This window comes from Rhipicephalus microplus, unplaced genomic scaffold (assembly GCF_043290135.1).
Source record: "Rhipicephalus microplus isolate Deutch F79 unplaced genomic scaffold, USDA_Rmic scaffold_24, whole genome shotgun sequence".
Classification (NCBI taxonomy): domain Eukaryota; kingdom Metazoa; phylum Arthropoda; class Arachnida; order Ixodida; family Ixodidae; genus Rhipicephalus; species Rhipicephalus microplus.
Window position 1 is genome coordinate 4,756,621 of NW_027464597.1, and position 18,670 is coordinate 4,775,290.

The following is an 18,670-nucleotide window of genomic DNA, read 5'->3' on the forward strand; positions in this document are numbered from 1 at the left end:
TGATAGACGAGCGGACGAGACGACGGTGAGTTAAACAAGGTTTATGTACAGCATATATACAGAGGCGTTACAAATTCGGCACTGGAGCCGACAGAGACTCCAAGAGCCGAGCTCTCCTCTCTAACACATAGGTCTGCTCTCAAACGGGTCCGCTCTGACACACATGTCAGCTTTCACCTAGGACCCCCGATCGCGACGCGCCGCAGGGCTTCTTTTATATGCACCGGGTCCAACTCAAATGTCCAACCAGAAGCGCCGCTGGTCGTCAGGGCAGATTCCTTCAATGGGGTCGCCGCTGGGCCGCGTCAGACCCCTAGACATGAAGACGCCCGTTGTTTACTCGATGGGCTCGCTTGCTGGGATGACTCACTGCACGTGCACGCCAGAAAGGCGCCGTCCGCCTGTTGACGCCGTTGAGTTGTTCGTGTCAGGCGGGCTAGCCTTGACACAGATTGCCTTTTTCAGAGGCACGGCCGTTCGCTGTGGACTCGCAGGCATAACAGCACCCCCGCCGCCAGACAATGCGCCGAAAAGACGAGCTGCTTCCACGGGGCTCGGATGACAGGCGCGCTCGTTCGCCAGGTCCCTCCAGGTTCGCCTCCAGGGCCATGGGGAGAATGCAGCTCCAGACTCTGTCCCGGGAACACATCCCATCCTTGAGGACGGATCCCAGCTCTACTGGCTTGTTGCCACAACTTGTTGACCAGCTTCGCTCGTCTCTTCTGACAATCTTTGGTTTCAGCACTTGTCGATGGTTCTGCAACTTGCCAAGAACGGATCGACAACAGACAACACACGACACAAGCAAGCGCCCCCGCTTACCCGACAGAACACCAGACAAAGTATAGTACAACATATACCTAGCTATGTGTCTATCGGAATTTCGTTCCCTCTACATCAAGAGGCACATGTGGGACACAAGACTCTTAAAATGAGAACTCGAATTTTTACACGTACAACAACGCAACGAATTAGAATACCACATAAAGTTGGCCCCTTGAGATCACTCTGAACAAGAGCGCTCAGCCCAGGTCGTGATGAGGTCAAAATTTTGCCCCGAATCGCCAGCGAGAAACCGAAAAAAGAGAGGGTACTAGCTAGAACGCACTGCTGCTCAATGCACCTGCATTAGCGTTAAGCTTCCCCCTTTCTTTTTTTTTAGCGAACGTCAAAGTTGCGCTGTGGAGCAACATGCTCCATCTCAGTAACCGGCCACTTTTAGGCGACGATACCTATGCGGCACCAAGAGCGGCTCACACTTGCGACGTTGCACAGGGGAACAATGATACGGCTTGCTACGGATTGACTCCTCACCGCTTAGCTCGATATCGTGTTCGATCACCCTCGTGTTTCCGGGACGGTCTGAAAACACGTCTCCAAACTCGGAAACAATCTTTCTCAGGTCCTCCTTCTGGACTTCACTTAACGTAGGCTCTAGGTTTATCTGCTCCCAGATTACTTTCGATCCCCCTTCGATTACCTCACAAGAACTAAAAATTTCTGCTTCCTCTTCCTCTGAAGCATTCAACAGCTGATTTACGACCGTTTGATGTTGAACTTTGGGTTTCATCAAGTTGTAAATTTTGTTCTGCCGCCTTCCTAATTTCTCTTCATAATTGGGGTCAGAAAGCTTTGATGTTACTTTGGCGGGCCCTTCCCAATGAACCTCAAGCTTGTTCCTTTTGGATGGCTGCAACAGCATTACCTGACTTCCTACTTCAAAAGCACGCTTCTTCACCGATTTCTCGTAGTGCTCCTTCGACAGCACTTGTGCCGCGTTTTTGTGTCTTTCCACTAGCGCTTTAATCGTGAGGTCCTCACGCTGCTCTCGAATGAGCGTCTCTCGATCAACTCTCGGCAGCTCGCTCCAACTTTCCGCTACAGGCGAGAGCGTTGCAACCCTCTCGCTCTGACTCAATGGCGCCATGTCGTCTCCCCCTACGCATACCGCGCTGATCGCTTCGGCGACGGGCCGCTCGCGTGACTGCTCACATGACTCACGCGGAAAATTTCCTTTCTGGGGTTCCGTCGACCCGCCGACAAGGTCACCTGAGAGTTCACCGCCTTGAACAAGGTCAAGCTTCCGCGCTTGCGATCGCGTGAGGGCCATGCACGCTAAGTTGGGGAAGAACGATTTGCCCTGCTCTTTGAGAAGCTGCTCTGAGTTGTTGAAGAAAAGGTAAGGAAAACCATCATTTAGCGTGGCAGACACAGCTGCTTCGGTGCGAAGCTTACCGAACGGGCCTTCAATGACAACCGTAGCTATTGGTAGGCAAGCACTCTGCTCCTCGGCGACTTGCCTGATCCACGCGCGTTCTCCTGTAAAGTCATCCGGAGACACCAATGAAGGATGGACAACGTCCATGGTTGCCGCTGAGTCTCTAAGTGCTCGGCACGTTTTCTCATTCACCCTAATTTCTTGGAGATACGGCTCCAACAACCGCGTGTTTTTTTCTGATTCTCGGATCGTTGCGAAGGCAAACTTTTCCTGGCAGTTTCTCGCGATGTGTCCTTCCTTTTTGCAGTTGTAGCAGATTAGCGGCTTCCGTTTGTTTTCCGATTCAAATGCCCGTGTGGTAGAAACCTCACTCGATTTCTCCGCTTCCGTTTGTCCTTCCCCTACAGTGTCCTTCGTAAGAGACGGGTCCTTCTTGAAATTACGGTGCGGAGCGGGTTTCCGTTGATCAGGTTTTCTTGAAAAACCCTCTTTCCTTTCATCCTTTTCCACGCGCACTGCCCTGCTGTGCAACTTTCGACGAGTATAATACTCCTCAGCTAACTCTGCTGCCTTGTTTAGCTGTACTTCACCAAGTTTCTCCTGCAGCCAAAGTTTGACATCCTCCTCGATGCAGCGGTAGAATTGCTCCAATGCAACGCATTCCACCACTTTATCGCGGTCGTCATAAACACCTTCGCCCTTGAACCATTCAATTAAATCGGCTTTAAGACGAAACGCGAAGTCAACGTGTGACTCATTCCCCTTTTTAGCATACCGGAACCTTTGCCTGAAAGCCTCGGGTGACAACTTATAACGTCTTAAGAGCACTTCCTTAACCTCGTCATAGCTCTCAAACGCTTCCCTCGACAAGCAAGTTATCGCGTCGGACACTTCGCCGGGAAGAAGAGCTAATAGGTTCCTCGCCCAATGAGACCGCTCTAAAGCGTTTCGCTCACAGACGTGTTCAAACTTGACGAGATACTTCGCCATGTCCTCGCCTACTACGAACGGTGGCAGTTGGTCCCGAACTCTAAAACCGCTGACCTGAATCGTCGGAGAAGCCACGCTAGGCGCCTGCGAACACTGTAGGATTGCCAATTCTATTCGTTTCAACTCGAGGCGCTCCTGTCTCTCGGCCTCCTCGCGCTCGCGACGTTCGCGCCTTTCAGCTTCTTCACGTTCGCGAGCTTCGCGCCTTTCAGCTTCTTCGCGAGCTTCGCGCCTTTCAGCTTCTTCACGAGCTTCGCGCCTTTCAGCTTCTTCACGAGCTTCTCGCCTTTCAGCCTCCTCACGTTCGCGAGCTTCTCGCCTTTCAGCCTCCTCGCGGCGTGCTTTGAGATCCACCCAGGCCTCATAGACTTCCTCAGCCGACACTCCCACATGCTTCATGATGTCAAGGATTGCTTGCTTTCGTTTCGCACGACCCAAAGTAATGCCGAGTTCCTCACAAATTTCGATGAGTTCCTTCACTTTAAGGTTCTCCATCGTTCACACTAGCCTCTTGCTGTTTGCCCCTGATAACAATTTACTTGCCGTACCCACTATAAGTCAACTAGCAAGACGCGCAAGCAATTTTTCACACTCCCGTGTTTACACCCTCCGCATTAACTTTGGTTTCAAAGCGCTTCCACTTGGCTTGAAACGATCAAAGCTCACTCTAATGCTTCACACAGCCCTTCTCTAAACTACTATAACCTGAGCTAGAGTAGTCTGGTGAACTGAGGGGAAAACATCAGGCACTCACCGCATCGATGTCGCTGACGCCGGCCGATCCCGCAGCTGCCAACCACTGTTGCGAAGCGCACCTCCGACGACGTTACGAAGGGCGCCTCGAATCTCTCCGCTGCAACCACTGTTTCGAAAGACGGCGACGCCAACACGGTCCCGAAGGCGCCACTGCTTCGAACTCCGCCGGGAAGGTCACCAGCCGTTTTGGTAGCGTAGGTTTCTCAGCTCGCGACTGCTTCTGCGCAGAGCTGATAGACGAGCGGACGAGACGACGGTGAGTTAAACAAGGTTTATGTACAGCATATATACAGAGGCGTTACAAATTCGGCACTGGGGCCGACAGAGACTCCAAGAGCCGAGCTCTCCTTTCTAACACATAGGTCTGCTCTCAAACGGGTCCGCTCTGACACACATGTCAGCTTTCACCTAGGACCCCCGATCGCGACGCGCCGCAGGGCTTCTTTTATATGCACCGGGTCCAACTCAAATGTCCAACCAGAAGCGCCGCTGGTCGTCAGGGCAGATTCCTCCAATGGGGTCGCCGCTGGGCCGCGTCAGACCCCCAGACATGAAGACGCCCGTTGTTTACTCGACGGGCTCGCTTGCTGGGATGACTCACTGCACGTGCACGCCAGAAAGGCGCCGTCCGCCTGTTGACGCCGTTGAGTTGTTCGTGTCAGGCGGGCTGGCCTTGACACAGATTGCCTTTATCAGAGGCACGGCCGTTCGCTGTGGACTCGCAGGCATAACACCCGGAATCCTTCCGCGGTAAATCTAAATCGCTTCAGCAAAGCAGCTTTCACCTTTGCATAGTTGGCTGCATCGGTCGGCGTCAGCCTACCGTACACACTGAGCGCTTCACCACTCAAGCAAGTACTCAAAGCAGTTGCCCATTGATGTTCCGACCAATTCTGGCTCTTCGCAATCGTCTCGAATCGGTGAATGTACGCGTCAAGGTCATCCTTCCTTTCATCAAACGCCACGAGCAGCTTGCTTGTGTTCAAGCGGAAGCCGTGGTCCTCCCGTTCGCTGCTTTCAACTCTAGCTTGGACCGGAGTTTCGCTTCGCTGTTGCAAACGGAGCCGCTCGAGTTTCATCTCGTGCTGTCGCTGCCGTTCCCTTTCCTCTCTTTCTTCTTTCAGCTGTGGCTCCTTTGCCTCTCTTTCTTCTCTCGCCCTTTCGGCTGCCAGCTTTTCTCGCTCCAGCTCCAACTTCAACTGCTGCTCTCTTTCTTCTTTCAGCTGTCGCTCCTTTGCCTCTCTTTCTTCTTTCGCCCTTTCAGCTGCCAGCTTTTCTCTCTCCAACTCCAACTTCAATTGTTGCTCTCTTTCTTCCTTCGCCCTCTCAGCTGCCAACCTCTCTCGTTCCAACTCAGCTGTTTTTTCTTCCTTGGCTCTCTCAGCTGCCAACCTCTCTCGTTCCAACTCAGCTTCTTTTTCCGCTTTGGCTCTTTCGACCGCCAGCCTTTCTTTTTCCAGCTCAGCTGCCTTTTCTTCTTTGGCCCTCTCTTTTTCTTCTTTTTTCTTCTGGGTGACCCACTTCCGTAGTTCGGCGCCAGAAAGACCCATCTTCTCACCAAGAGCTACTAACTTTTCGAGATCCATAGCTTCTCGCAAATAAAGTCTTGCCGCGTGTAAAAAGTATCAGCCTAAATCAGTCTATCGGAACACTCCACTGCACTCGTTAACGAGAACACTGCACAACACACAAAATCGTTCCGATAGCACTATCAACACTCGAGGCTCTTTCTCACTACTTTGGACACACTGTGCACCAAAAGGTCCTCGTCGCGGACGCCAGATTAATTGTCACACAGGTCCCGTTAATTAGGGAGGCGATCGCCGAGCTAATTCCAAGGGCCGAAGTATCGGCCCCCCGAACCGCACCACGAAAGCGTGGACAATTTAGAAGTGGTCCTTATTGGCGCGCCAGCAGACGCCGGCTGTGGCCCAAAGAACAAGTCAGAGCCGAGAGTTGATAAACAAACAAAATTATATTCTCAATAATGGCAGATCGAAAACAATACACGAGTATGCACTTTCCACAATAGTTGAGTACAATGTGTCACCAATCAACCAACGTACTACACAGTACAATCAGCCACATTCAAAACAACGGACACAGACAACAATTCACACTACAGTGCAGTCGCATGCATTTAACAACCAAGACACTTACAGACTAAAGAGATAAAAAACCTATTCAGTCCAAAGTCCTTGGAACAAAAGTCTGAATGATACTCTTCCGAGAATCACTCACTCAAAGTCCAGCGTTGTTGTCGTTCCGCTGCCCCCTGAAGTTTCTCTTCCTGGAAACCTCGCGTCTTCAATTGGCCACTCTTCAAGCTTCAACTTCTTCGCCGGAAACACGTCGGCTTCACACACGCAGCTGTTGCCACGCGTCTTCGCTCGATAGTGGTAAACACACGCTCTTGCCTGTAGCTCGAGCCTTCACCCCTCAGGTGGAAATCCTCTTCTTCTCCTGCTTTGTCCCTACGGACAAAACCTTCACCAACTACACGGCGGGACACCCAATGCGCTCTGGCGCTAACTTCCGTCTTCGCCTGATCTCTCGTCTCCGCTGCTCGGTTAAATACCTTCCGCACGACATTCCAGAAAGTTCTCGTCATTTCGTCGGCGCGATACGCAGCGAAGGCTGGGTAGGGGGTGAGACAGTTCGAATGCCCTCCGCGATGGATGACTCAACCCGGCGTGACCACGCCTCTTTCGTTCTAGAATTCTCGCGCGCTTGCTCGGCCGCCGATGTGGGGTGAGGAGGTTCGTCGGCGAAGCCACGTTTCCGAGGGGAGAGCGCGCGCCCGGGGAGCCTTGGATGTTTGTTTTCTTTTTTTTTCTTTTGACCTCCCGGCGTCTCCCCCGCGCGTTATCGCAAGAATTTGGCGGCGCGCCCATTTTTAGCGCTCATTCTGTGACAACCTCACACCACAAACTCATCAAAAACGTTCTTGATTACTATACCTTACGTTGTCACCTCGTTCAAGAAAAACGTCCTTGCTGGTTTACAAGCACTCATAACTCGTATTCGAAGGTGCTATATCAGAACGTGCCAAGAAGAGCACTAAATACGTGAGGTATTGGGGTTAATTAACATAAACACCGTGATTGGACGAGCTAATTCTAGACTTGCGGACTCATGAGTCGACACACTCGAACTCACCCAGACTGACACTGAGCCGCGAGTCTGGGTGAGTAATATTTTTATGAACATTAGTACGAGTGATGCCGGTTGATGCACATTTTCATAAGAATAAGTCCGAGTGGGTCCGCCACAGGAAAATATTTATGATTCTCAGTCCGAGTGAGTCCCAAGCGCAAAATATATTTCGTGAGTGAACCTCGGTGAGCTCCGCAATTTTTGCGGACCTATACTAGAAAGACTGTCATGGTCCATTGGATGGATAAAACATTGATGAATTGATGACCTTTTCGGATTTTCGTGAGCCTTGTGAAGAAGATCAAGTCTGCCGGACTCTCATCGGGGTTGATTCAGTGCTAATGCAACACTGGTCTGAGCCCGCCAGACACCGTCCTTTTTGCCAGAGCTCGAGAGAAGCTAAAAAAGTCACCAACTTGTCAATGTTCCCACCATCCAACAAAGTGTCACCGAGTACCTAACAGAGGTCTCAAAAGCTGCCTGTGTGAAAGCCTTTCAAACATGTAAATTGCATTATACTCACAGCATATACACCAAAGAAAAAAACTACTTCGAAGAATTCAAATGACATATGCTAATCAGGTCAATAAATCCTTTTTACCTGACACAGTGTCATTGCTTTACAAAGAGACCATGTGCTCAATCAAACATGCTTTGGGGCTGGTTGGTGTAATGTACCGTAACGTCAATAGCACGACAGATTAAGGCCGATTGAGCCCGGAATACACGCAGCTTTATTTCGACACTACTTGACAACAACCTGCCTCGCTTCCCGCCTGTACAGGGTTGCCTTACGACATTTCAACGTATGCTAAGTAGGGACACACCAGTTGGTTCATACATGCTCAAAAGGTAATGACGCAGCGCAGGACGAAGGAAACAAGAATTAAAAGAAGGAGCGCCACTTGAAACTTTCCATTACCTCCATTTTTCTTCGTCCTCAGTTGTGTCGTTACCTTTTGCATCGACTGTACTCTTTGGCAGCTAAGGACTGTTTGTTCAACACCCTGCTCGACACACGTCTGCACACAGGTGAATGCCAGAGACCATGCACTCATGATGAGTGCCGAACGGGTGAGCCAGCTGAGCTCCCAGGTGCAGCGTGCGCAGCTGGACCATCGACAGCTAAGACAGAAGCTTGAATACATGGCTGCGCAGCAAGAGGAGCTCGAGCGGCTGCTCGCACCTCTCGAAGCTGCAATGAAGCGGGCGCCTGGCCTGTCCGTGCAGCAGCACGCCGACCTACAGCGAGAGGACACGTGAGTTCTGCAGCTCGTGTGTTAATTAGTTTTAAAAGTGGTGGCAGCACAAGCACGAAAGCGCTGGAGGGAAAAGCAACGCGGTGAAGAACACAAGGCAAAGAGGGGTGCACACGAGCACTTCATTGCTCTTTGCCTTTTGATCTTTGCCTTTCGTTCCTGGTGGTGGTGCGTGTTCATGACAGGCACCACCACCAGTGAATGACGTCACCACTAACCCCTTTAAAACTAACACGCCAAAGATGACACGGCGCCTTTGAAAAAGGTAGGTCCTCCTATCGAAACGTCGGCCAGCCAGTCTGAGGCACTTCCACTGTTCACCCTGATTATCCCACTACACTTATACGAGTATGCTATATGCTAATTCGGAACAAATTTTCGAAGTCAGTTGGAAATTGTTCTCTTCTCTTTACAAATGAAGGAAGAAGCTCAAAAACCACTCGTCACAGCCGTTCTATTGGCTGATTTGACCATGGCGCGCTCGGTCGTTACAGGCATCACCGTGGAAGCCGCGACTTGTCCACGCGTACGAACGCTATCGCACTGAAAATTCACGTGTTCTAAGACGATGCTTTGCTTTCTCCGTGCCATTCCTTTCCACTTAGCTTCCAGCCATTTTGCCGGGACGAGAGAAAGAAGAATGCGATTGCAGCATGCGACAAATCTTTGTAACTTCTCTCATAGTCGACGGGTCCGAAAAGTTTCTGCGGTGGTGAATTCATGAGACAGTAAACTTTTTTAGTGAATCCATTTTATAGCTGCATGAAAAAGGTGTTGCAAAGTTCATTTACGAAACCAATATAATCTGCGCAATCTCATCATAAAACACATCGTTTGCACGTATAACGATCCACGACGGCAGATCCACGACAGCAGAATATATCAAAAGAAAATCTACCAAACAACAGAGAAACATCAGAAGTCCAATCAACTTAACTAGTTCGTCTGGCGTCACCTCTTTCCATGAGCGGCCAATCTCTGCATACTTTGGAATTCCAAAATGTGCATCCAGGTATCTTTATTTGTCTTCTTGCGGGTGGTTTTAATCACCTCCTTTGTAAAAAAAAAGAGAACGAAAGGCGGTTGAATGAACTTCTCATGTCAGCGATATAGATGAGTTGTGAAAAAAATTGCAGCGCCATCTGTATCTACAGAAAACAGCCAACGGCTGTCATTGTGCGTTAGCATAGGCGCGCGTTTGGCCAAACACATACCACCTGGATTACAAAAAAAATGATCACATCGAATTGGAATCCTATCTTACGTTTGTACCTCTTTTCACTCGCACAAGCACCGCGTTCTTGCGGGTTTTTAATTTGTTTTCATTAACAATGGCGCTCAGCCCAGCGTTGCTTGAACGCTTTTCGGCATAAATTTTGGGCACTTATTACCGCTCAACACTGTCAGAATGTGAAGGTCAGATCAAAATTTGATACTATTTGACTTGCAGTGGTTCGTTATATAATAGAATTCAGACGTTAATGCAGAGTAACCACAAACGGCACATATTTCTCTAAAGTGCGGTAGCCAATCATACTTCAAACATTTTCAACGACAGATACATTGGTTAACACAAGGATCGGTCTAAAATCGCTATGTTGCCAAAGTGGGCTCATTCAATCTGTTTTAGTAAAGTTCAGTGGTGGGACTAACCAATAGAAAGTGCTACGTACGCGATAAACATCTCCAACACGCCACAACTCAAAGCATCGGTCGCTGGTGATCGATTTCAGCAGCGTAATAACGAAAGAGTACACTTCGAAAAGTGAGATAGGTTTCGTAATATAATGTGGGAAAGAAGAACAAATTTGAAGGACTCATTTTTTTCTTCTTTGTTAGACACAATAACGAGAACTATACCAGATAATTTTTGCATGTTTTGCATGTCTGTTATGTTAGTCCTTGTTAATATTATAATGTCGTGATTGATGGTCTTATATCTAACTAACTCTGCCATAACCTTTCCTTTATGGCTTAGTTTTCAATAAGCAGGAACGCGGAGATGCACATTTATGAGTAGATTATACTCTGTTCTCTTGACCTGTGGCCCCGCATTGGCAGCCAAGTGAACTAGCTACCTCTCTTGCTGTTTTAGGCATATGGTGTTAATGCTGCATTTTTGCTAAACAACCTTTCTAGTTGGGATGAGTGGGATTTGTAACGCTGTCATGTGTACTGTGTCGTCTGTATACTCTTGCAACAATTACAATGCTTTTCTTTTAAGAACATGTAACCTTTGGGTTTTGCTTGTCCCTCTTGTCGCGCATGGCCTACTTTTGACCCTTCTGGCTGAGAACCACAATGTGCACTCCGTAACAGAACATACTGTATAGCCGAACATTCTGCATTAGACGCCGTGCGTCATCACCCTCTTTTAAATGTGTCGCAGGTATCTCATGGCGGAGGACATCTACTCCCAGCTGAGCTCTGTGTCGCAGAACGTTAGAAACCTCACAGCACAGCTGAATGCGGCCAACGCATCTGTCGTGCAGGACGAACCGGTCAGTTCAGTTTCAGCCTTTAGTGTGACTAGGTTGGCCAATTCAAGTTTTAAGCGTTGGTGTTCATGAATTTTCGTTCGAGCTGTCAGGAAGGATTTTGTTGCTGTTGTGTTGTTATTTTAGGTGCCTTGTTCTGTTGTGTCTTTTCTCCTGCAGTTCAGTGTACCTTCAAAGATATCCACTGAAATCTCGTTACACTTGCGATGGGGCAGCAGGAAAGAGATGCGGGATTCCAAAAAAAAAAAAAAGATGGGGATTGCGCGGATAAAGAATGTTAGGTTCGAAACGAATAGTGATTTGGTTCAAATAAGTTCAAATTGAATTTGAATAGTATATCGTATATCATAAAGTGAGACGTCCCCCGCTACGCCACCGATTACCAAAGAGAGGGAAGGCCACTCAACCCCTTGTCTATCCGGTTCCCTCTTGGCTATGTGTCTCAATCACTTCTCACATACAGGGATTCGTGCTGGGGCCGGGAAGTAAGAGACGCTACGACCTGTCTCTGTTTACTGATTCATTTAATTTAATAGCAAGTGCAAATGGCGTACACACGTACTGTTCGTGAACAACATCTCTGTTAGACGAAATTGCAACACATCAGGAAATACTCGCGACACGCGAAACAGGATACATAAGCGAAGTAACGGTGACAATACAAGGGTGCCTCAATACAGAGTAAACACAGGACGACACAAATGGTAAAGTTATCAATGAATAAAACCGCGCAATGTCTCAATATGCCGCATCCCTACCCGCAAAGCTCGTTTAAGTAAGGGAGGTGAAGTTCGTCTCACAGAATGTCCATGTAGTCGGGGCCTCGGAGTTGGCTGCTCGAATCGGGGCTGAAGGTTGGTTCTTGGCGTCGAGGTCTGATCTGTCCGATTCGTCAGTGTCTTCGTCTTCGTCATCGTCGCCTACATCGTGCCTCTCAGTGATTTCCATCTTAGCGCTCTTTCGTAACGCTCCATTCACTCGCCTCTTATTCCTAACTTTCATTCCTCATTGTACCGTCCTTGCCTCTCTACCATCTCGAGCTCATCGCATCATATATCTCTGACCCCCCTGTCGTATCGTCTCGTAGTTCCTTTTTGTAGAACCCAACTCCGCCCTACCGGGGCCCCAAACCAATCGCCACTATCGGCGCGGCTTATTTTCTTGTCAGTCGGAGTGTATCATCTTCGACGGCCGCCCCCGCGGCTCACACCAGTAGAAAACCCTTTCCCAAACAAAGGTGAGAAAGTAACAATGTAAAAACTCAAGCCTCAGAGAGAGAAATGGGCGAGCTGTCCCAAGACACTTTAATTACGGGCGAACAATGGTCCCGATGCTTCCGACAAAGTGCGTCGTCTGTAATGACCAACGTCCGGAGTTTGCAGTGTTGTGCCGAAAAGTTTTCGGCCGAACCGATTGACCCGGTTTCTGGTACTTGATGAGCCGATGTCCAGAACGAGTCTCGACGTCTCCATGCAGCTCGGTGTCTCCCGCGAAATTCTCCGTAGCCGCCGCTTCTTCGTCATTCAACGCCGCGGGTGGTCATCCGCGCAGAACGCAGTAATGAGCCCTGGAGCCACGGAGGCTGACGAAAAGTCAGGTCGGACCCGGCACAGACGCTGCGGCAGGGTCGCGTTCCCCGAACCAACAAAAAGGTGCTCTGCTGCTCCCCCATGCCACAAATCTGAAGGGTGCGCGCGGATTATCTCCACCGTACACTCTCACACTGTCTGTAAACGACAAGGCGCCGCCCGATGCTCGTGTTTGCGCGGGGGAGCCCGCGAGAATAGTAGAAATAATCCTTCCAGGTACTCCACTCCGGAATGCCCAATCGTTACACCGAAGGTTTTCTTTCCCTTTTTTTTATTCGTGGGTTTAAGAAACGAGCGAAAACATCTTGAAAGGACCGGGGTTCAGTTCGTGTTTGCGGGGACGCCACAAAGAAAAACGTATATATTTGTCCTGACCCTACTAACTTGCACAATACTTTGTAAAGGTATAAACAAGGTCTCTGCAAATGTCATTCGGTTTGCTTCAACCAAAGTGGAAACAATTTTGAGTAGTAGCAAGATTTCACTGTCGGTAGAATGCAAGTGATAAATGTTACAAAATGTAGAACGTTTTAAAATTTAATATAATTAGGGAACATAAGCCGGTAGGCAGAAATATTTTTCCAGGGGTAGTAGGGGGCACCTTTTTGTATGGCATTCTGAAATCAAATTACGGGGCAGGAGGCACAGGCCGGGTGTAACGCCCCCTGGCTACGCCACTAATTTGATGTGATGGTAATATGTTCATTTTACTTGAATTTGTATTTAATAACGGCAGCGCAAATTACCCCTGAATAGTTTTTTTTTTCATGCGTACTGCAGTAAACCCATTTTCACAAGAAACTAAGAACCACGACGACCCAAGCCAAGTATCAGCCATTGGTTGATTTCAGTATGACGCACTCTCTCGTTACTGGGGCTGCCACGGGAGGCCGCCACTGGTCCATGCGTGTGTGCGATCGCACCGAAAAGCCAAGGATTCGAATAAACAAACTGAAAAAAGCACAGCACATCCACGGAGTGGATGATGAGTGAGGCGAAGCGTCCATCCGTCCATATGTCCGTCCGTCCGAGAATGCGTCTATGCGTCCGATCGCGTTCGAGAATGCAGACGGTGCATGGGTAACACCGACGAGACGCGAGCAAAAGATGCCGAGCGCAAAAGTCTTCAACGCGCCCGCCGCTCTACTTCGTCAATGCCCCACCGACGATCCGCCACATTCGGCGACTATCCAGGAAACTGAGAGAGGCACTCGTTATGCGCGTACTCAAGCGCAGCCCACGCAGCAGCCAGTTGGAGAGTGACGTTACAGCGCCATCTAGAATATCCTTGCTCAACTGCAGTTTGTCTGTACTTCTATGAGACAACGCCGTCGATTATACTGTTTGGGAAACACTGCCTTCTTTTCTTTCTAGTCTCTTCTTTGAGTTACGCGTGATGAACGACAAGGTTAGACTAAGAGGAGCTTCACCCCTAAAGGTGCTCAAGGTCATTAGGCGCGCATGACGCATTTTCTTCCCCCTTGTCATCCCTCCCTGCTTAGCTCCCTGTGCGTTCGCCGGGATGAGAAAACAGAGGATGCAATCGCAGCGTGTGACAAATATTTGTAACTCCACTCATACTGGACGGATCCGAAATTTTTTTGTGGTAGTGGATTCGTGAGGCAACTAACTCCTTCAGCGAATGCACTCCGCGACTACTTAAAAAGGTGTTGCAGGTCTCCTTTAAAATACTAAGCACTTTTCGCTTATTTTTGTCGCCATTTTAGGTGACAACGTGTCACACACTACGAGAGTACTGTGGCAGTGTTTAGGCATTACAACCGGAAAGGAAAATGTAAAAAAAATGAACCTGGTTAACATGATTGCACAGGAATCGAAGGTAGTCGCACTTACAAGTTCCGGGTAGGAGGGGGGGGGCGGGGCGCGAAACGGGAAATTGTACCACTGTGGCTTTTGTCGTAATGTCCACTCTCATAGACCCCAGATGTGCTTGGACGATGGTTTCAAGCTTACATAATGAAAATTTCTAAACAAAACCGTGTAGGTTTTCACATGCGGCTCCCAGGACACTTCCATATTCCTTTCTGCGCTGCTATAAATAGGCATAACCCCCAAAAACGCACTGCCGAGGCTGTAACGTCAGCCTATGTACTCCAGCGTGAAGACTAGCTGGTGGCATTTTTTTTTCTTTTCTGAAAATATCGATACACAAAACAGCTACCATACTCCATCAACTTTCGAAAGGATGTGTCCTGCTTGTCCCAACTCATTCGCAACACTGATTGCTGTAGCACCAACTCTTGTGCCTCTCCTTCCTTGCAGCTGCAGCAGCTCTCAAAGGTGCTGAGCTCCCACATGGATGCCCTTGCGTGGGTGCAACAAAAAGCGGGTGAGCTGTGGCAGCGTAGCAGTCGCAATCATCATTTAACATCACATTACATCATTAAAGAGCGATAGCGTGACTCCTCCCAATGCCAATCCATAAAATTGCTTTGTGCATGCATTTCTCCTTGAAGCTCAACCAAGATCAATTTTCTCCTTCTCGCGCACGTTTTGTCATAGCTATACGGACACGCGCCTGTGCCGGTTTGTTGTCCTTCCCTGCGCACCCATCTCCTTCGATTAGCGAGAACCGTTACCTGGTGCCTCAAGACCTCATGAAAACGTGAAATGTAGCGAGCTTGCCGATGCTTTCCACGCAAGACACTGTGACAGCGTGCTTTACCACTGTACACTCAAACCTCATGTGACATGTCACAATAATAACTTCGTTATACCCGAAAATTCATTATAGACATTTATTCGTGAAACTGTTGGCAATACTATTCTTCATTTACTTAGTTATATTTCATTATTCGTTTTATGATTGTTCGTTATGATGAGGTTTCACTGTATTTGCTAAGACTGCATTCAACCACCAAATTTCTTTTTTTTTTTAATGCTGACTCTGATTTGAAAGGAGCTAAACGTTTCAGGTATTCAGTCGCACTCTGTTTGCTTCACTCGTGAGAGATATGTTTCTTGTACTTGTGTGTGTCATCCGGAGTGTGACACATCGTTGCAGGTCGGTCATGTCTATAGGTGTCACGTCTGCAAAGCACTCCACAAAGTGTCCGGGGAGATGACCGCAGCTGTAGCTTAGTTGGTAGAGCATTGGAAGCGTTATTTTAAGGTCGCAGAATCAGTGCCTGCCAGCGGCAAGTTATCTTTTCATCCACTTTAACTTGTTCTCATTTGCATCTTAATAACTGCAAGTAACATTCTCGATACTTTCCTTCACTTTTCTGCCTGTTTGCTCAAATTAAGGTTATGCTCAACAAAGAAAAAACAAGCCTTTGAAATTGACCGTCTTTCGTTCGTGGCTGTGTGCGTTTGTATTGGTGGGAGCTTCAAGTGAAGTTATGAAAAAAGAAGCTCAGATTCATGCATCGGACTGGGCCACGTCAGTGGGAGTGAAATGCAAGACACTTTTGTACCTGGAGTTGCACAGGCATATTAAAGAATCGCAGAGGTTCTACACTAATTTTCAGGGTCACACTAAGGCATGCCTCATAATAATAATGTGGTGTTGGCACACGCAACCACCCAATTGAGTCAATGCATGCGGTCTTACGAGAAAATTGCACTCTATGTGTTTGCATAAAGTGCGCAAAGCATTGTGTAAGGTAAAAAAACCAAGTCGTAATAAATCGCCCTTGTGCCATCTCCATGTGTGACACACGTCTCATTCACGTTAATTCGACCACAGCATCGACTCCTACGATGGGCGTACGATACTGACAGGCAATGTGTTCCGAGATGTGGTTATTTTACATCTGTAGATTTGTGATAAAGGAGACAGAAACAAATGTGATAAGAAAAGCAAGGTAAACAGATCTGCTGTCTTGCCCTTCCGTAACAATGGCAGGAATGTGTGATACGGAGTTCTAGTGGCAGGCATTAACATGAACTGACAATCCAAAACCTGGAAACAAAAAAAACACTCAAACGTTATAGTTGAGAGAATCCATGTCTGAAGTCGATTCTTTAGGCATTATGCCCAAACTGCCATCTGTTATTGTGAATTCGTTCACTACATTGGGCAGGCAACGCAGTGCATAGTAACTACGATGCCTGGTCTGTACACGGCTGTGTAGTGTGTCAGTGAACAGCGTACCTTGTTGAACGTAGACAGATTCCCACTTCTTTTTATGTTTCTGAAATTGAACTATTGATGTTAATTGATGACTACTCCACTCAATTTAAGCACAGCAATGCTGAACTTTTATTTGTGCCACAGGTATCTTGCAGCAGAAGCTCCAGAAGATCAATAGTGACTGCCAGCAGCAGAGGACCAAACCACCGCTGAAGCGCTGACACCACGGCGACCCCATAGCTTTCTTGTATGTGTGTTAATAATAAATGTCTTTGATCATTCAAATCAGTGTGAGCTGTAAAACACAAGTAAATGTTTATCGGGGCTTTCACGTAACACTGCGGAACATGAATACAGTGTTCTCTCGTTAAACGGAACAAAAAAAAAAGACTGGTAGTTAAGGTACGTTACTTTTCAGAGGAGCTCCGCTTTCTATATAAAAGGTGAAAGCACGAAATAAGTCGTATCAGTGGCAATTTATTTTGTGAACACAATGCTGTACTATGTTGAACTTGAACAATATCACGCGATGAACAGTTCTATATGTGATACTGATAGTTCGAGGCATAATATTTTTGTTCTTGAAGCTGATCTATTAATTCTGCCTCTTGAAACGCATCTAGAGATTGTAAAAAGTGGCAATTACTAGTTTATTCATAAAAAAAGTATTCAAGGCAGAAAAACTTGCCTATTTCATTTTTTGTCGAAGTTTTGTAGAAGCCATGTATACGACTGGGAAACCTTTTGTGCTCTTCAAGCAGTGCAGTTGGTCGTCTTTCTGATGACGTATGGCGATTAACGAAATCATCACAGTGCGACAGATTTCGCTTGGTAATATTATTGGGCCGGTTGACTGCATATTACCAAATAATGCTGTTTCCATTGTCTTCGTAAATGTCTGCAACTTTGTGGAGGCTGATAAGGGAAACGACGTAGCTTCGGCGAACAGTAATTTTGATGTTCAAAATTAATTCAAAGTGCATATTGGTTTCATGAAAAATTTCAGCTCGAAATGTAGTAGTATATGTCCCTTAATTGTTATAAAAAGTGAGCATATTCGTCATGTCAAAACTACCTATTTTTTAATTGATACAAGACTCGTGCAAATGTCATTCTTGGTTCAATGGAAACGGAAGCAACTTTGATTAGTAGCAGGCTTTGACTTGCGGTGGAATGCATGTGATAACCTGTAAAATATGATATTTTGCTAATTTTTAGACTGCCACTGGTCCCGTTAATTTGGGAGGCAATCACCAGGCTAATTCTCGGGGCTGAAGTATCAGCCCTCCGAATTGCACCACGAAATCAAGGACAACTTAGATTTGGTCGTTTTTGGCACACCGGCGAACGCCAGCTGTGGTCCAAAGAACCAGACAGAGTCGAGAGTTAATAACAAAACTAAAATATATTCTCAAATACGACATCACCAAAAACACACAAACATACACACTTGGCAATAATCCAATCACGAGATCCTCTAAACAACGTGCCATACAACACAATCAGATACACTCACAACAATGGGCACTAACTAAATTACGCACTACAATGCACTCTCGTGCATTAACCAACCAGAACACTTATGCACTAAATCTTCGTCAAACTAATTCAGTCCAAAGTTATTGGAACCAACCTTGAATGCTTCTCTTCAAGAAAATACTCCCTCAAAGTCCAGCGCTGATTGCCGTTCTGTTGCTCCCGAAGTTCCTCATCCAAGTAAGCTCGCGTCGTCAAATGTCCGAACTTCTATAACAAAGCTTCTTCGCCGGTAGGACGGCGGCCACTCACGCGCTGTGACTGCAGAACACGTCTTCGCCCACTGGCAGTAAACACGCACTCTTCTGCTTGTAGCACAAGCCTTCTCACGCTGGCGGAAAGAGACTCTCTTCATCTCCTGATCACTGCCGTCCGCTGCTCGCTTATATACGTTTGCACTGGGTTCTGGAAGTTTCGTCGGCGCGCCGCACAGTCAAAGCTGGGGAAGGGCAGAGACTTTCCTTGATCTCTCCGCAACCCGCGACGCAACTCTGCATCACCACACTCTTTCGCATCCCATGTTTTCCTTCGGGAAGATTGTCAATAATTTTTTAATGCGAAGCAGCTCTTTG

The 18,670-nt window shown here is 47.7% G+C and overlaps 1 protein-coding gene across 1 annotated transcript in view; it reads left to right on the top strand.

Moving 5' to 3' along the window:
- LOC119181579 (nuclear pore glycoprotein p62-like) overlaps window positions 1–16,805 on the top strand; it is a 32,675-nt gene extending 15,870 nt beyond the window's left edge. Inside the window, exons 5-8 of the mRNA XM_075884204.1 lie at window positions 8,153–8,379; window positions 10,769–10,880; window positions 14,750–14,816; window positions 16,707–16,805. Coding sequence (XP_075740319.1) covers window positions 8,153–8,379; window positions 10,769–10,880; window positions 14,750–14,816; window positions 16,707–16,783 — 483 coding nt within the window. The 3' untranslated portion in view covers window positions 16,784–16,805. The remainder of the gene's footprint in view (window positions 1–8,152; window positions 8,380–10,768; window positions 10,881–14,749; window positions 14,817–16,706) is intronic.
- The last annotated feature ends 1,865 nt before the right edge of the window (window positions 16,806–18,670 follow it).